General features: G+C 31.4%; 2 protein-coding genes and 1 long non-coding RNA gene across 5 annotated transcripts; 1 reads left to right on the top strand and 2 right to left on the bottom strand.

Moving 5' to 3' along the window:
* Nucleotides 1-460: 460 nt before the first annotated feature.
* Nucleotides 461-1,323, bottom strand: LOC149908564 (uncharacterized). The gene is made up of 2 exons (XR_016456709.1): nt 1,042-1,323; nt 461-714 (listed from the first exon to the last, which is right to left on the bottom strand). It is a non-coding gene; the product is annotated as an uncharacterized LOC149908564 (long non-coding RNA).
* Nucleotides 1,324-4,080: 2,757 nt separating this feature from the next.
* Nucleotides 4,081-10,317, top strand: LOC149908563 (chromobox protein homolog 3-like). 2 transcript variants are annotated; one of them, XM_090102030.1, is made up of 7 exons: nt 4,081-4,145; nt 4,221-4,448; nt 4,749-4,923; nt 5,548-5,645; nt 6,587-6,728; nt 8,098-8,173; nt 9,125-10,317. In XM_090102030.1, the coding sequence occupies exons 2-7, from the start codon at nt 4,225-4,227 to the stop codon at nt 9,202-9,204; spliced, it is 795 nt and encodes a 264-aa protein (XP_089958156.1). In that variant the 5' UTR covers nt 4,081-4,145; nt 4,221-4,224; the 3' UTR covers nt 9,205-10,317. The 2 variants fall into 2 exon arrangements, with proteins under 2 accessions (XP_089958156.1, XP_089958154.1); XM_090102028.1 differs by having other exon boundaries at nt 4,094-4,448.
* Nucleotides 10,318-11,580: 1,263 nt separating this feature from the next.
* Nucleotides 11,581-15,851, bottom strand: LOC149908562 (eclosion hormone-like). Of its 2 annotated transcripts, none has more exons than XM_090102026.1 (3): nt 15,649-15,851; nt 14,190-14,288; nt 11,581-11,928 (listed from the first exon to the last, which is right to left on the bottom strand). In XM_090102026.1, the coding sequence occupies exons 2-3, from the start codon at nt 14,275-14,277 to the stop codon at nt 11,753-11,755; spliced, it is 264 nt and encodes an 87-aa protein (XP_089958152.1). In that variant the 5' UTR covers nt 14,278-14,288; nt 15,649-15,851; the 3' UTR covers nt 11,581-11,752. The 2 variants fall into 2 exon arrangements, with proteins under 2 accessions (XP_089958152.1, XP_089958153.1); XM_090102027.1 differs by having other exon boundaries at nt 15,653-15,851.
* Between the last annotated feature and the right edge of the window lie 789 nt (nt 15,852-16,640).

Raw genomic sequence — 16,640 nt, 5'->3', positions numbered from 1 at the left:
CTTTGAACACAGGGTTACTGGTAATTAGACTGGATCCTTATAAGAGGTGGTAGAGGAGGTTATTTGCAACAATTAGACTGTATATTGTTATATCCAGAAATGGCTCATTTTTGAGATATTATTTTTTTTAATATTTTTTTAGGAAAATCCAGTTTCACTACTTTAGTACAGTGCGACACAAAAGAGATGAAAATAAATGAGGGCGCCACCGTCGCTCATATAGCAACACTGATACTGCGACACAAGCGATCTTGATACTATAGAATAAAAATCCAAAAATCTATATAATATAATCTAAAATAATTACCGCGATTTAAACCGTTATAATTGTTTCAGTGTAGCAATAGTGTAATTTAAGACAAAAATACATCAGTATTTTAATTGACCTACCTAGGTCAAATTTTACTTAAATGTACATATTTGGAATTAGTTATTTTATAAAAATCGGTCAAGTGTTTAGACTGCAGAGGCGCACATAGAATCAAACATACAAACAAACAAGCATACATGCAGCTCAAACACATTACCCTCTTTCTGGGTCCGTCGGGTAGAAAAAAACAAGGCGATTTGAAAACCACATATTTTTATTTTTTTTGTAGATAAATTTTGTACATTAATATAATTCATCAAAATCTAAATATTCTACTCCTTCAAAGGACTGATCATCACTCTGTTTCGAAGTACTGGCAAGAGGGTACGGGGCATCTTCAGTATCTGTAAATATGATACAGTAAATATGATTTTTTTTCTTATGGTTTGATTGATTAATAGATAGATACTTAGCTGTATGAAAACAGTTATCACTATACTATGTAGTAAAATCTAAACTAGGTACTTTATTTGAGGCTGGTTGGATTGGATATAACTTCTTGACTCAAATTGTGCTGGTCGCACTATAAAAACTAGTTTTTGTTTACATACAAATAACCTCAAATTAATTTGCGAAAACGTAATAATCGCCATACATACATACATTAAACACTCGTTACTAATGGAATATTCTATTTTACGTAGTACTGAGAAAAATAAATGGAATCTCACCGGTATATTCTGCTGTACGTTTGTAAACGTTTTCCAAATCAGTCAATAATTTTCCAGCTTGAAATTCGGACAAACACCGAATAAAAACTTTATACACCACATCACGGACACCGCTACGTTTAACATTTTTCATGATGTCTCCTTTTTTATTTAAATTTCTTGTTCTAAATAACAATTTTATCTCAATAATTCTCCACTTCACGAAAAAAACAACAAATTTTTATTCAACTTGACAGCTACATTGCCAATTCAGGGTTGCCAGGTAATGAAAAACGAATTAGTTCCAAAATAATTAATTTCATCTCTTTTATGTCGTACTTACGCTATTATTATTTATTATTAAGACGTTTATCAAGGTTTCTCTAAAACTGTAAAGAAAATTAAAATCGATTCATAATTTTTTTTTAATTTAATTTTAAAGTAGTGAAACTGGATTTTCTTAAAAAAATAATATTTCAAAAATGAGCCATTTCCGGATATAACATTATACAGTCTAATTGTTGCAAATAACTTCCCCTACCACCTCTTAAAAGGATCCGGTCTAATTACTAGTAACCCTGTATGTGGGGATTATGGATTTGCGGACGTTGGCAAATGGCAGCCCGCGCCCCGTGCAATGCGCATAGAGCGTAGCAATAGCAATTAACTAGCCTGGAGAAGTAACAATTATTAATTGAACATTATAACACCAGTTTGGCCTTTTCAACTTATGGCAAAATGTCATGCGAAAAAGAGGACCGATAAATGTCGGCTCGACAGTTTGAAATGACATGTAGCCATTTCGTTTTGCTTTAGTCCAGTCCACCAGTCTGGTGACTAACGCATGGTGATTTTAATTAATGTTTTTGAAGTGAAATACGTGTTTTCTAGTTTCTTATGTTATTTTCTGAAAAGATAATTTACTAAAGATTACATGGCTTGTGTTGTTCACGGCTGTAAAAGCCGTAGTACTGGGAAATCGGATGAAGATTGGAATTTGTCATTTCACAGGTTAGTGTTTTGATCATTTTTTTTGTTAATAGGCATGACGAAAGATTTTGAAATCCTCTTCCATAATGTGTGTATACGTTTACTATACAAGAAAAACTCTATATTTCGGTAATATACTTAAATTTAACGAAGATAAAAGCCATTTTCCAAAAAATATTTATTAACTGTGCCAAAACAGCTCGCAAGTGTCATGGCGTACGCGTAGGCGTGACGTCACACTTTGGTAAATACGTAATTATTTGTACGCATTGCGAAGAAAATTAAAAAAATATTTATTTAATATGTGTTATAGAAACGAATTTCAAAGTTTATAAGTGGTGTGCAGTATTGCAGTTGGAATCCACATAAAAATAATGCTCAAAAATGTGTTAATAATTATTTTAAGCGAGAAAATAATAAGAAATGATTGTATAAAGTTGGCGCGGAGAACCCCGAACCATGTATTCGTGAATTCGCAATTATATTTCTGTTCTGAGTCGATAAAGCATACGTGAAACCTAAGCGTGAAACAATAGAAAATAAATAAAAATGCGTATTCTCAACATATTCATAACAACAAAAAACATCTGACGTGAGTTGTTTACATAAGCGTGACGTCACGCGTGTTTTTGTCAAAATGGCCAACTGCAGTATTTCAATGTTTTATTTTATTGATAATCTCATTAATCTTAATGTTTTTAAGATTTCTAAGTCACTATATGTAATTTATCTATTATAAATTTTCCCTTAAAAACACTAATACGATCATTTATGGATACTGTCGTCATGCCTATTATAAATAAGTTAATTTACGTTATTTTCTTAATCATCTATGTTTTATCTAACCGTAATCATTGAAATGAAATCATAATCAGCTTAGTTTTTAGAAAAAAATGCAAAATATAACTTCCATAGTGTTGTGCAATTATCGATACTTGAGTAGGAATGAAGTACTTCATTGATAATGACTGCTTTAGGTTAGGAGAAAAAAAAAGGTATTTAAGTATGGATTTTATTGTTATTTGCAGGAAAGCCAGGAAGGCTTGAGAAAAATTAAAAGATGTTTGGGTTAAAGCTATAGCACAGGGAAAATTGGAAGCCTTCAAAACATTCTCGGCCTTGTTCAAATCATTTCGAATCAGACGGGAAGAAAAGTAAAGTGCTTGGCAGAGATGCTGTGCCACAAGTTTAAGGTGGCATCTATTTTAAATAATAAATATTGTAATTTGGTAATTAAGTATCCAAATAAAATGTTGTAAAAAAATAAATGTTTATTTGTTTTATTTGAAGCAATTTATTTTAAACTTTTACCAATTTTTTCCTGTGGGAATGAGTTATTTTCCCGCGGTAAATTGTAGCCTATATTATGTTATTCTGATGTTTAAACTATATAATTGTAAAGTTCCATAAAAACTCATTCAGTAGTTTTTACGTGAAAGAGTATCAAATGTCGATTCTTATATATTTTTGCTTTTATAATATTAGTAAGATACGATTATTGATTTGTAAAAAGACCAACCAGGTGGAAATCAGATTAGCGCACGAAAAAATATGTACCTTTTTACGAAACCATAAAAACAACCTAAACCGAAATACCTAATAATATTTTTTTAAAAATACCACTACCATACAATGCAAGGCAGTCAATACGTATCGTAAATGAATAATTCCAAATTAAACGAATCTTAAAATTTGGAACTACCTATCCATAATTCAAAATTTAACGAATCTTAAATTATCTTCAAGCAATTTTATAACTTAATTTTTTTATTTATCGATATTTTAGTATTCGATAAAGTGGCAAGCACTACCTTTTTAGAACAAAAAGTGGCTACATGTGGATTTGAATGCCAAGCCGATAATAGTGTGTTGTCTCTTTCTATCGCATTAATTAGGGTATTGAATAAAAGAGAGCCACTATATAAGAAACGTTCAATTAATTGTTACTTCTCATTGCTCCGAGTTGTAAGTTGTAACTAAATTACATAATCTGTGGCCTAAAGTAATGTATCTCGTACAGTCGTACTAATACCTAATCTGTGGTAATGTACCAACTACCGCGTCATTTGGTTGTTTGACTTTTCTTATTTCTATTTTATTTACACACATCTAAATTATAATTTAAAAACAAAAATGTAAATGTGGCTGGTTATGAATAAATAGCAGAGAGAGGAGAACTTATTTTTCTAACATTTCCTATATTTTTCTAGCATTATGGATGAAAATATGGAGCCCTTGCCTCAACCTATTATAGAGTTCCCTCCAACGGTAGCCGCGATGGAAACTGAGCAACCAAGTGAGAAACCTACGTCTCAGCCGTCTGAAATAACTGGTCCACAAAGTGGGAGGCATGAGGAATTTTCTGTAGAGAAAGTGTTGGACAGAAGAATCAAAAATGGCAAGGTCGAATATTTACTGAAATGGAAGGGCTACTCTAAGTAAGTTCAATATAACTAAGCTCGTTTAGAAACATGATAAATGCTCTGTTGTTTTACTTTTAATGAAAGTTTCTCTAAGTAGATTATATAAATAATAAACTATACAGTATACCTACTTGTAATATTGTGAATTTGTGAACATATCAGTGTTGATTATAATCTACTCAATTTGTGAGCTAGTCATAGATCTGCAGATCCTCAAATGTAAAGGATGTCATTACTCTTGAAATGAAATACATTTTATCCAAATACATGTTTTTTATACCTCATAATTTAGTAAAATAATACATTTTTCAACAGTGAAGATAACACATGGGAGCCGGAAGATAATCTCGACTGTCCAGAGTTAATATCGGCCTATGAGGAAGCAAGATTGAAACGGGAGCGAGATGCAGCACCACAAGAGGCTATAGATGAAGGACAGACTATAAGGAAAAGGTCTAAGAGAGGCGATAAAAAGAAAAATAGGGTTGAGGTAAATGTGCTTTTATATTTGACTAGATTTCCGCCAGTGTCTTTACCTGCGTTTTCAAGAAAACACATATTTCCTGTTCCTGTTTGTTTTCTGGGATAAAAATTCGTAAAAGAAGCCTATTTCTTTTTGTAGGTCTTCAGCTACCTACATATCAAATTTTATTGTAATCGGTTCAGTAGTATTTGCGTGTAAGAGTAACAAACATCCATCCTCACAAACTTTCGCATTTATAATATTAGTAGGATATTTATTGTTGCTAAAGGAATGTGTTTATGTCAGAATTTCATGTCTGATATTGTTCTGATGGGCTTCCCATTGGAGACTATTATTATAAATGTGAAAATTTTGTGAGGATAGATGTAAGTTACTCTAGTGTGGGAAAACTAATGAACTGATTTGAAAATACTTGTCAGTGATGTAGCTTATGCATCAAAATAACACATAACCTATAGAAATACTTGATTTTGTGGAGCTGCACAGCACAGCTAGTAATAAATATGTTTGGGTCCGCAAAATTAGGCTGATCTACTCATCTGAAATATATCTGTTTTCAAACCTTTATAAAATCAACTCATTTGAACTTACAATACTTGATAGTCATTATTGTATGTATTTGTTTTTCAGGAAATTGAAAAACCAAGAGGTCTAGCGAGGGGCCTTCTGCCACAAAAGATTTTAGCTGGTCAACTGTTTCATGGTACTTTGTTCTTTTTAGTACAATGGTAAGTTTTATTTGAGTATATATATAATTTTAAATATTAAGTATATTATATTATTTGAGTTTGAGTTTGAGTTTATTACTTATTAATTTAGAAGAAACATGTTTGAATATTTGAATTTTAATCTAAGCTAATTATTTATAATAGACAATGACACAAGTGGATTATCTTTTTTAAAGTCCATATTTGAGAATTACATGATTTATTATATTATAACAGGTGATATTAAAAAAAAATATTGTAGACATGTTGAACTTTATACAATTAAAAAATAAATTTTCTTTGCCTCGTCACAATCTACATCTATTAGGATATTATAGTATAATAACTCAGCTTTATTAAATTTGTAAAAAATATATAATAAGAAAAAATTTACTATAAGGTGCATTGGGGTAATTCTGGCCACGGGGTAAATATGTATATGTGTAAATAATACGTAACTACCGATAGATTAAGCAAATATGTATGCTAATAATATCAAAACTATATATCTTCATGCCCTTCCTTCACGATACTTATTATAAAGCGATGCTCTAAAGTGGTATTCACAATTTTCTGAAATTACCCCTCATCCGAAAATTCCCCCAATGCACTATAATTCATGTTAAACTTTTCTAACTGCAATTTAAACTATTTAATTATTAAATTTTGACGACGCGGTTGGCACAGTGGTAAAGTAACCTACTGAGCCGACGGTCCCGGGTTCGATCCCCGGTCAGGGCAAATATTTGTGTGATGAACTCAATTATTTGTTCTTGGGTCTGGGTGTTATTATCTATATATGTATTTATTAGATATTATATTTATCGTCGCCTAGTAGTTAGTACCCACAACACAAGCCCTAATTGAGCTTACTGTGGGACTAGGTCGATTTGTGTAATAATGTCCTTTAATATTTATTATTTATTATTTATTTATTATTTATAATTTATACTTATTTTCAGGCAAGACTGCACAGAAATGGATGTAGTACCCGGCCATGAATTGGGCCAAGCTTATCCAGATTTTGTGATCAATTATTACGAGAGCTGTGCGCCATTTAGTGTGAGACATCCAACTAGATTAGTTCCGCGAGCTGTTCCAGAGGTATTGTTATAGTTTATCCTATTTCCTGTAATTACTTTTATACTGTAATTTTTATTTAAGGGGATTACTATGGTCAAAACCGAAAAACACCTTATACATATTGAATTTTGTTGAGGAAACTGTTGGTACGATTGTGTTAAAAAAAATATATGTGATACTCAAGGATATAATTAACTATCCTACTATATTAATAATGGGAAAGTTTATGAGGATGGATGCATGTGTATGTGTAGGTGTATATGTTTGTTACTCTTTCACGCAAAAACTACTGAACCGATTACAATGAAATTTAGCACACATATAGAGGGTAACTTGGATTAACACATAGGATAGTTTTTATCCCGGAAATTCCACGGGAACGGGAACTATGCGGGTTTTCCTTTGCAAACGCGGGCGAAGCCGCGGGCGGAAATCTAGTTTATCCTATTTCCTATCCTACTCCTACTATATTATAAACTAGCTGTGCCGCGCGGTTTCACCCGCGTAGCTCTGCTCCTGTTGGTCTTAGCGTGATGATATATATGTATAGTCTATAGCCTTCCTCAATGAATGGGCTAACACCGAAAGAAATTTTCAAATCAGACCAGTGGTACCCGAGATTAGCGCGTTCAAACAAACAAACTCTTCAGCTTTATAATATTAGTATAGATGCGAAAGTTTGTGAGGATGGATGTATGTGTAGGTGTGTATGTTTGTTACTCTTTCACGTAAATATATACTGCTCAACCAATTAAAATGAAATTTAGCACACATATAGAGAGTAAGTGGGATTAACACATAGGATAGGTTTTATCACGGAAATACCACGGGAACTGGAACTATGCGAGGTTTTCTTTTAAAACGTGGGAGAAGCCGCGGGTGGAAAGCTAGTTATATATACATATATGTAGTATTTTTTTATGTTTTGTTTAGTCTTTCAAGTAGCAAGTGATAATAAGGTACATAATATAATTTAATAATGTATTAGTAAGTGTATCTTATTATCAAGATGTAATGTTTGAGTTTGTAGTGGTTAATCTGGACTGAACTGATTTTGAAAAATTCCTTCATCAATAGAAAGCCATATTATTAGCCATATCAGCTTAACATCAGGCGAGATTTTGGTCAAGCGCTTCCCTATCGACAATAAAAAAAAAAGACTTAGCATGCCTTCAAGCCACACCTCCGAGCCAGTCAGAGTGGGGAGCGTGAGGTTTTTTCGTTACGGAATTTCTCGATTCGGTCCCCGCGCTCAAGGCCCGTGATAGAAGCTATGCAATAGCTTAAAAAATATTTGTAAGACTGCATTTAATATTTTTTATCCTAGTACATGATTCTATGTATAGTTTCTTCTTTAATTGAAATTAAAAAATTGATTTTAATTTCCCAGGACACTCCGGAAGAAACTACAGAGAGTACAAGCACACCCATGGATGTGAATGAGACAGCAGAACAGAGCGCTATTGGTAAGGGAATTCAAATTTACTTTTATTAGTTATTTTTTATTGGTTTATTTTTATTAGTTACATGAAGGTTAAGAGTTTGTTAGTTTGAACTTGTTAGTCTCAGGAAATACTGTTTATAAGCTATAGGAGCAGAGCAATGCAGGTAAAACGGGAGGGCACAGCTAGTTGTAAATATAAAACAATGGTAGCTTTTAAAAAAGTTTCATTCTATTTTAAATGGATTAGTGTAATATGTAACTATCTTAGCTATGACAAGCATAAAGTATAATCAGTTATTATTTAAGAGGAGGCTCCCTAACACAATTTCTGGCACTGAGAGACCGGTTAGACCGCTACGGTGCTAGACGCTAACACAGCCGTAATAAAGTTGAATATCGCGTGCGCTCTTTGATCGCGTTTGAGCTCGAAACTAAATCGCGTTGTCTCAATTCTTATTTCGTTTATAACTAAAGTAATAATTGATCTAGAGAAAAAATATCTTGGGATTTGATTGTAAACTATATTTTCTTACTGTTAACATTTATTTTAGACATAGTAGTCTTTAATAAAAAATGTAATAATCCTTAAAAAAGGCATAATTTTTGAATAAAAAATGAATCGAGCGAAAATGTTACAATTACGTAACTTGTCATACACACGTAAAGAAAAAGACCCAATAAATCATATTATATAAAAGTTCCATTTTGATTGTATGTATGACTGTTTTAGAATATTAATGCAAATTTACGTAAAATTTAGGGAGCCTCCCCTTAAGAAACATCATACATGCATTTACAAATTATTTCCTACATTAAAAACATAATAAGTATTATGATGGAATAGAAAAACATTCAAAAGCTCTTGAAATTTATGTATTTCATACTACTTCTATAACGAGATAAATTCAAATGTAATTTTTATATATTTATATTTATAATGTATACTGTAATTTTTATTTATATTTTGTTTCAGAACCGCAAACAAGTGACGTCACAGAGCCTGCACAAACTCCTGAGACTGAAAGCCAACCTGTGGAAGTTCCCGTTAATTAATAATTATTAATTATATAAAATAAGTAATAATTAGTCATAATATACTAAGTAATAGTGAGAATGAAAAGTGAATACTATAGGAATAATCTAATGTATTGAAATGTTTTTTAGTGAAAAAAATGCAGTTTATTTTAAATATAGAGTTGATTGAAATAGGGTACATATTTTATAATTTATATGTATACCATAATACTTATAAGCCATATTATAGAGTTGTGAGTGAAAATTATTGAATATATTTCAAATTATGATGACTGTATCATGCAGGATTGTTTGTAAAAATTACTACATTGTATTCGTAACAAAGAATGATTTGTGAACAAATTGAAAAACGAAAATAAGAATAAGATCGTTTTCTTTTTGTTTAAACTACGTCTTTTGACAATATTATTATACCTAGTTATATTAACAAAATATACGAAAATTAAGCCCATCAAGTTTTCTATCAATAATTGAATAGCATACTGTATGTAAGAGTAGAAATAATTTAGTCTATTCTTATATCCTACGAATATTATAAATGCGAAAGTTGTGAGGATGTGTGTGTGTCTGTGTGTTTCTTACTCTTTCACGCAAATACTACTGAACCGATTACAATGAAATTTAGCATACATATAGAGGTTAATTTGGATTAACACATAGAATAGGTTTTATCCCGAAAATCCCACGGGAACGGGAACTATGCGGGTTTTCCTTTGAAAACGCGGGCGGAAATCTAGTTTATAATAATTTTTTATTCGAACTTCTCAGCAGCATTTATAAAATCATAATTATAACTTTATAAAATTGTTAATCAAATGTATTCAATTAAGATGATGGCTGTTTTTTGTATATAAGGATAAAATGTTCTTTAGTGAAATACATATATTATGTAAGTATGTAGATTATAGGTTTATAGTAGCACTTGTTTTAATGCAAATTCCAAGATCAACTGATAAATATTTAAAGGAATTTTTGAGCAATTGAGTTAAATATTATAGTTTAGTGATTTTTTATTTTGTCTCCAATTTTCATATAATATTATGTATATTGTATATCATATTATATGGTGAATATTATGTTCTGTGTGACTAAAAGTAATCAGAATATTTAAATAAACTTAATAAACTAAATTTAAAAATATGATCTGCTTGTTTTCTTATTTGTTAATAATTACCATATTTTTTTGTAAAAATCAGTACATACCAAATACATACCTATCCTATAAAGTGAAATCCTGTGTCCCCTAACAAGCAGATGCATTATGCATAGTTACATCTGTTTTACTGATTAATTTTCTTTACGAACAACTAGTTGTCAGTTTTCTTTTCGTCGTCTTCACCGGGATTCGAACCCAGGATCGATTCTACGCTCTCACCAAATAGGCGATCAATTTATAGGTCTTATACAATAGATAGGTCATAATAATTAATATTATTTAATTACTTATCTAAGACAAGTATTTGGTACTAATTTCCTACGACAGCTTGACCGATTTTTATTTTTTTAAGGGTTGTTTTTGTTTTACATATCTATATTATGATGGGTCTGCACGGTCTGAGACAACGACGTCGTTGGTCTGAGATTAGATTGAAAATTATTTTTCATACCTATTTTTTATCCTGTTAAAACATTTGTCTGGTTAGATAGTAATTTTTAAGCTAGTAAGAGTATTTTTGTGTGTAGCGAATAAGCTTAAAAACTCCTCTATGGATTTTAAAAACTTATACCATAAGCAACGTAGTAACAATTTTATCTTCAGCCAACGCCGGGTAAAGCAGGCAGCAGCTAATATTTTATAAGTAGGTACACATCATACTAAAACATACTACTTAGCATACAACGCCTAATCTACGTTATGGTTTAACTTTTACAAGATTTAGTACGAATGTTAAAACTAAGTTTATTTATTTTTATTTAAGTTTATTGGTCCATTGGTAATCCATACTTCCATACTTATATTATAAATGAGAAAGTAACTCTGTCTGTCTGTCTGTTACTCAATCACGCCTAAACTACAGGACCAATTTGCATGAAATTTGGTATGTAGGTATTTTGATACCCGAGAAAGGACATAGGCTACCTTTTATTGTGATGTACCACGGGCGAAGCCGGGGCGGACCACTAGTACTCAATAAAACAAGGATTTGGGGTATGCATATTTGCAGTGAATATTTGATACAAAACTACTCAACTGATATTGCCGAAGTAAAATATGTATTATGTACAAAAAGGGCCTAGAAGATCCAAATAAAGAGTAACTTCACACGTAGAGAATAAACATTTTAAATCTATGTCATATTCTAAGGTCGTAATATTATAAATATTGAAAATTAAAAACTAAGTAAGTATGTAAAGTAAGTAAAGTCTGGGAGTGTCAATAAAACGCTTGTAGAATTTCATTTTTATATTTGTCGTAAAAAAATACATTAATACTTAAAACTACGATTGACCCTGTATACGAATAAGTTAAAACAAAATAATATACAGCTTAACAATAAATGCTTTGGCATTATGAAGCGTTTTCAATGGCTTGAAAACGCGTCACGCGGCGTTTAAAAAATAACGGTTAAAGTTTGTTCAAGAACTGCGCAATGGACGCGAAATTTTCACACTCAGGTATCATTTTTCCTTTGAACTTGATGCAAGATTCTGCACACCGTGGTCCTTCGAACCAAGCACCGAGCATCTTCTTACACTGCGCACAGTTTTCGATACAAATCTCCAAGGCGTCATAGCTGGTAGCTGTAAGAGGACAAAATTAATTAATATGGACTTTAAAAATGGCAACTCTTTTATTGGCACAACAATAGAAAAAAAGCAGTTTTAATCATGCTTACCTAACTGATATATTTTATTGTGATGAATAGATATTATCTAGGTATTTATATTCTAAACATAATCATTATAATATAATATAAGACTTATTTAAAGTGACGTATTATCTATCCAAGGACATTTTATTTAATTAATTGGTACACGTTCTCAAGTAAGAATGAAAGTGGAATGGAATTTTACCCTACACTACATGTCAATGCTATTGCAAAATCTGTAAGTCCTAAGGATGTGGTAACTTCTCTGGTGCGAACGTGACCAAAATACACCGCAGCATGAAGGAACTCGGAACTCGTATTGTCTTTAGATAATTATTTCGCGAGTTTTCCTTCACCGATGTGACACCGTTTAGTCACAAATTAACACTTTCATACGCAACGTTTTCGGTTTTCGCAATACCTAGATCCTACTTCGATTCATCTTTCTGCAAGTTGCCTCATACGGACCTTCTTAGTGCTAATTATTTTATACATCGACATTGCAACAAACAATAATTAATAAAGGTACAATTTGCAAAAGAAAACATTATGTGTATAGGAATACTTCCCAAAATATCATTAGGTTTGTTTCTTGAAAAAAAGTGGCACCATCTATTGATGAAACACAAAGTCTTAGCAATATTTTCATATTTTGAATAATATCGGACTTATATAAATTTATACCCGCCTAATACACGATAGAATTCACGCGATTCGTCATCATTAGTGAGGTCAAGTGTAAGCGTAACGTAAAATTGCGTAACAATTCGGCGAAAGTAAATGTATTGGGGTCATTGCCTCGCTCGTCCCCTTACCTTAGCAAATTGTGTGTCTCGGTCAAGTAAGATGATTGTTAGAAAGCCGCGAGGTTACGCATTTGGTATTTAGCATTTTGCAAGGCGCCGCTCACGTGCGACACCTGACACTCCGATTCATTGCCTGAGGATTACATAATCAACAGACATAAACTAATTATTTATACATGTTTTTACCCTATTAAGTTAGGGAAAAGTCAGTTCACGACTGATTTATGCGATTATATAGCGCAAACATTTTTATAACAAATCGAAAAGAATATTTTTGAAATCATTCTCGATGTAAAATCAGGAAGTGCCTATTAATCAAATTACGGCGCGTAAATGAATACAAGTTTATGTACCTGTGGATATTATTAAACAAGATAATAATAGGTGTACGAGCGCTCTCATAAATATTATGTAATGAGTTTGCTATTTTTCATGTCATAATTCATAATTAAAAGCCCTACTCAGTTCATAATAAATTCTTCCGGTAACGAACGCAACCAGTTGCTCTTCCTATATATACATATGCGGGTAAAACTGGAAATTTAAAAATAAACTTACTAAGTATGTTATTGTCTATGTTACGTTGTTTATTTTTAATATATGCTAATTTTAAATTAACAAATGTGGTATTAATGTTAATTATGTTATTTTGCTTATTGACTTCGACGTGCACTCCCGTAGGAGGTGTTATTGCTATGTTCAGTTATTAGAAGACGAAACTGTTTAGTCAGATTTGGATCTTTAGATAATTAAATATTGTTGAATATTGAATTATCTAAAAAAATCCAAAGGATACTATATTTTTATTTTTCGATCAATCATCTGCAAGCCAGCTGTTTTTTTTTGGATTTTCCGCAATCGGGATCAGAAGATTCTAATGTGCTGTTGTTCATTTTTATTACAGACACTTAATGGTTACTTTATAGGGTAATAATTATGTTAGTCTTCCGTACCTTTCTCAACACATTTTACATTAATAATGCGGCGTGGAAAAGGCTATTTTTGGTGTTGTGGGCGTGAACGATGTGCATTATTTAAAACCAACTTTGTCTATTGCTGTTGTAGCTAATTTTGAATTTATAAGCAACGTCCAAGTAGCGTAATTATTGTATAAGGCAAAAGAAAGAAGTAAGTATAAAATTTTTAAAGTTTTTTATACTATTATGCTGCTCTATGTCCTTACTGGAACCTGTTACCTGAGTACAGGTAGAATGAAACCATTTGTGTAGACTAGAATTTTAGAATAGACTTGTACCTGTCATAATAATATTATGTAGTTAGACATATACGATAAATATGTGGTTGTCCTCGTATCTTTTAATGGATTTAAGAAGCTTAAATACAAGCTCTATTGAAAGTGAAAATATAAATAATGAATGTGTCTTACCTATAGCGGGATTAGCTTCAACGTAAATAATGTACAATATTGTTACGGCGAAGCAAGAAGCGAGGACCGATGAAATTTTGCCAGTCATTTTCAAGTAGGCTGTAAAATGTGAAAAGAAAACATTATTTCGTAATTTTATTCATTAATTAGCAAAAGATTAGCCACTACTACCCTGAGGTTAACTTTCCGAACCGCAATTACAGGCTTAAAGACATGTTTTTTTAATAATCGCAACGACTCTATATTTTTAATGAGAGTTTTTTCTGAAACCACAATAAATGATATTTTATGAATTAATACTTTAGAATATATAGAGCGATACTTAACTAATTTAACAACTGCTTATTTATTTATTATGCTCTAATAATTATGTAGTTTTAAATGCCTATATTGCTCAACCGCTTCGGTATATATTTTCATACGTCAGGGACCTTCTATGAGGGTTTAAAATTTTATCAATAAAATTTTGTAATTTTTCCAGTTATTTTTGGATTAATTTAGTTACTAATATTGTGAATGAAAATGTCAAATTTAGCCGTATTAAATAATAAGTTTATGTCGATAAATAAATACTGTTAGATTGTACAATAATTAGTATGACTAATAGTTATGTTTTTATAACAAGATTAATGTAACATTCTTACCGGTGCGTCGGCTTACAACTATTCGTTGATAAAATATTTCTGTTGAAGTGAATAAAATATTATGCAGCTACGTTCAGTATAGGTAATATCCAATAAGCATAAGTGAACGTGCCTACGTGTTTTATATGAACTACGATACGACTAATATGTTGATTACATTATAAAATACATTCACATACGAATATCTTCTATTAATCTGTAAAGGTCTTAATAATGAGATACATGGTTCTGGGTTTCAATTCTCGACGTCTTCTACAAGCTTCTAATCAGGAACATTAGAATACAATATGTTGTTGTTCCCGCAGCGTAGACACGTTATACAACAAACTAAATTCAAGCGTACACAAAGAGACAGTAACTTCCGTATTTTTATATATACTAACATAGATATAATAAGGCATGCCTGGACGGGTTATTTTCCTACAGTGCTATTTTATTCATTTCCGTACACACCAAGTTTATCGAGTTCTTAATTGATGTTCAATAAGCGGGGAATTTTCTCGTAGATTTACTTATATCCTGAAGAAATCTTATTGTGAATCATAATGATATGAGGAAATAGCAAATATTGAATCATAGAAAATATTTCCACAACGAAAACATAGTAAATTAAAAATTTAAACTAGCTCGTATTAACGTTAGGGTTCCTTTCAACCCTTCATTAATTCGTTGATATATTTCAACTTAACAGTTGATGAATGAATAACGACGTCTATAAAATAAATTAACAATAAAAAATTTAAAAACAACAAAAGGTGCAATTAAAATCTATAAAATACCAATCGAATCGTTACGTAAAGAAAATGTATACTAACCTACATTTAGGTACAATCACCGCACAGTAACTTCAAGCCAAACTCACGATCACAATTCACACATTGACCTATCAAGTAATCAATATATCGATAATTCAAATCGGGCAACAATATAAATTCGGACGTTAGCCACACGCCGTACATGAAGCCTTAAAGACCCTTAAGATTTTTGGAAAATTCGGCTGTATCAACGACCGATTGTAAATGGATCGAGTTTAAATATGAGACCAGTTGACTATGTTATGGCCGTGGTGGGGCGCTGCACACGCCGAGCCTCACTCATGTCTCAGGAAACGTATGTTTGATACTTTTGTAAAGCCGAAATTTCTTGGGAGCTTGTGGGCCATAGGGTGGACATGACCAACAATTAATAAGAACTTAATTTTACAGACGATTTACCTAAGTAGCGTTTATTATTTAATTTCAAATTAATAATTACATTATAAATCGATTGAAATATTTATTACTTTTAAGTTACACCCTATACATGTATTGTTTTAAAAATAATTAATAAAAAACTAAAATGATCGTTTGTTACTTTGGCAATCTACAGTTTTATTTGTCTTTCACTATAAAAAATTCAATAAGAATTCCAAGGTAATATTCCATTTTAAATGTTTGAAGGATCAAAACAAATAATTAACATAATATTATTTTAATTTAAACTTTAAAGAGAGCGATGCGTTCATTAAACTGTAGGTCATATAATTTTTAACTTCAAATACAACTGCTTGTTAAAAAATGTCTGCCAAATATTTGAACGCAAAGTACAATGACTTCATAAAAGTACAGGAAAGTAACAAGCGCCAGTAAATGACCGGCAATAAAAAATAACGTACTGAATATCCACGTTAATTATTACGAGTTCTGTTAACTGGTCTGCCTTCGGAACCTCGGGCAGTCAAATAGCTATGTATTGATGATACTGTAGGGGCTATTCCATAACAGTGACAAATATCGCAATATCTCGCGTTAAAGTTGAATACTAAAAT

The sequence above is a fragment of the Colias eurytheme genome, chromosome 5 (genome assembly GCF_061535395.1).
Source record: "Colias eurytheme isolate Ceu_HAF_F1 chromosome 5, ilColEury1 Martin Lab GWU primary, whole genome shotgun sequence".
Lineage (NCBI taxonomy): Eukaryota > Metazoa > Arthropoda > Insecta > Lepidoptera > Pieridae > Colias > Colias eurytheme.
This window is presented reverse-complemented; position numbering and strand designations above follow the sequence as displayed.

What these genes read in the sequence shown, in the direction of transcription:
- LOC149908562 (XM_090102026.1), bottom strand. Translation starts at nt 14,277, where the DNA reads ATGACTGGCAAAATTTCATCGGTCCTCGCTTCTTGCTTCGCCGTAACA. An exon ending in TGAAGCTAATCCCGCTATAG is followed by an intron (nt 11,929 to 14,189) that starts GTAAGACACATT and finishes GTCCTCTTACAG; the next exon opens with CTACCAGCTATGACGCCTTG.
- LOC149908563 (XM_090102030.1), top strand. Translation starts at nt 4,225, where the DNA reads ATGGATGAAAATATGGAGCCCTTGCCTCAACCTATTATAGAGTTCCCT. An exon ending in AAAAGAAAAATAGGGTTGAG is followed by an intron (nt 4,924 to 5,547) that starts GTAAATGTGCTT and finishes TTTGTTTTTCAG; the next exon opens with GAAATTGAAAAACCAAGAGG. An exon ending in TTGTTCTTTTTAGTACAATG is followed by an intron (nt 5,646 to 6,586) that starts GTAAGTTTTATT and finishes ACTTATTTTCAG; the next exon opens with GCAAGACTGCACAGAAATGG.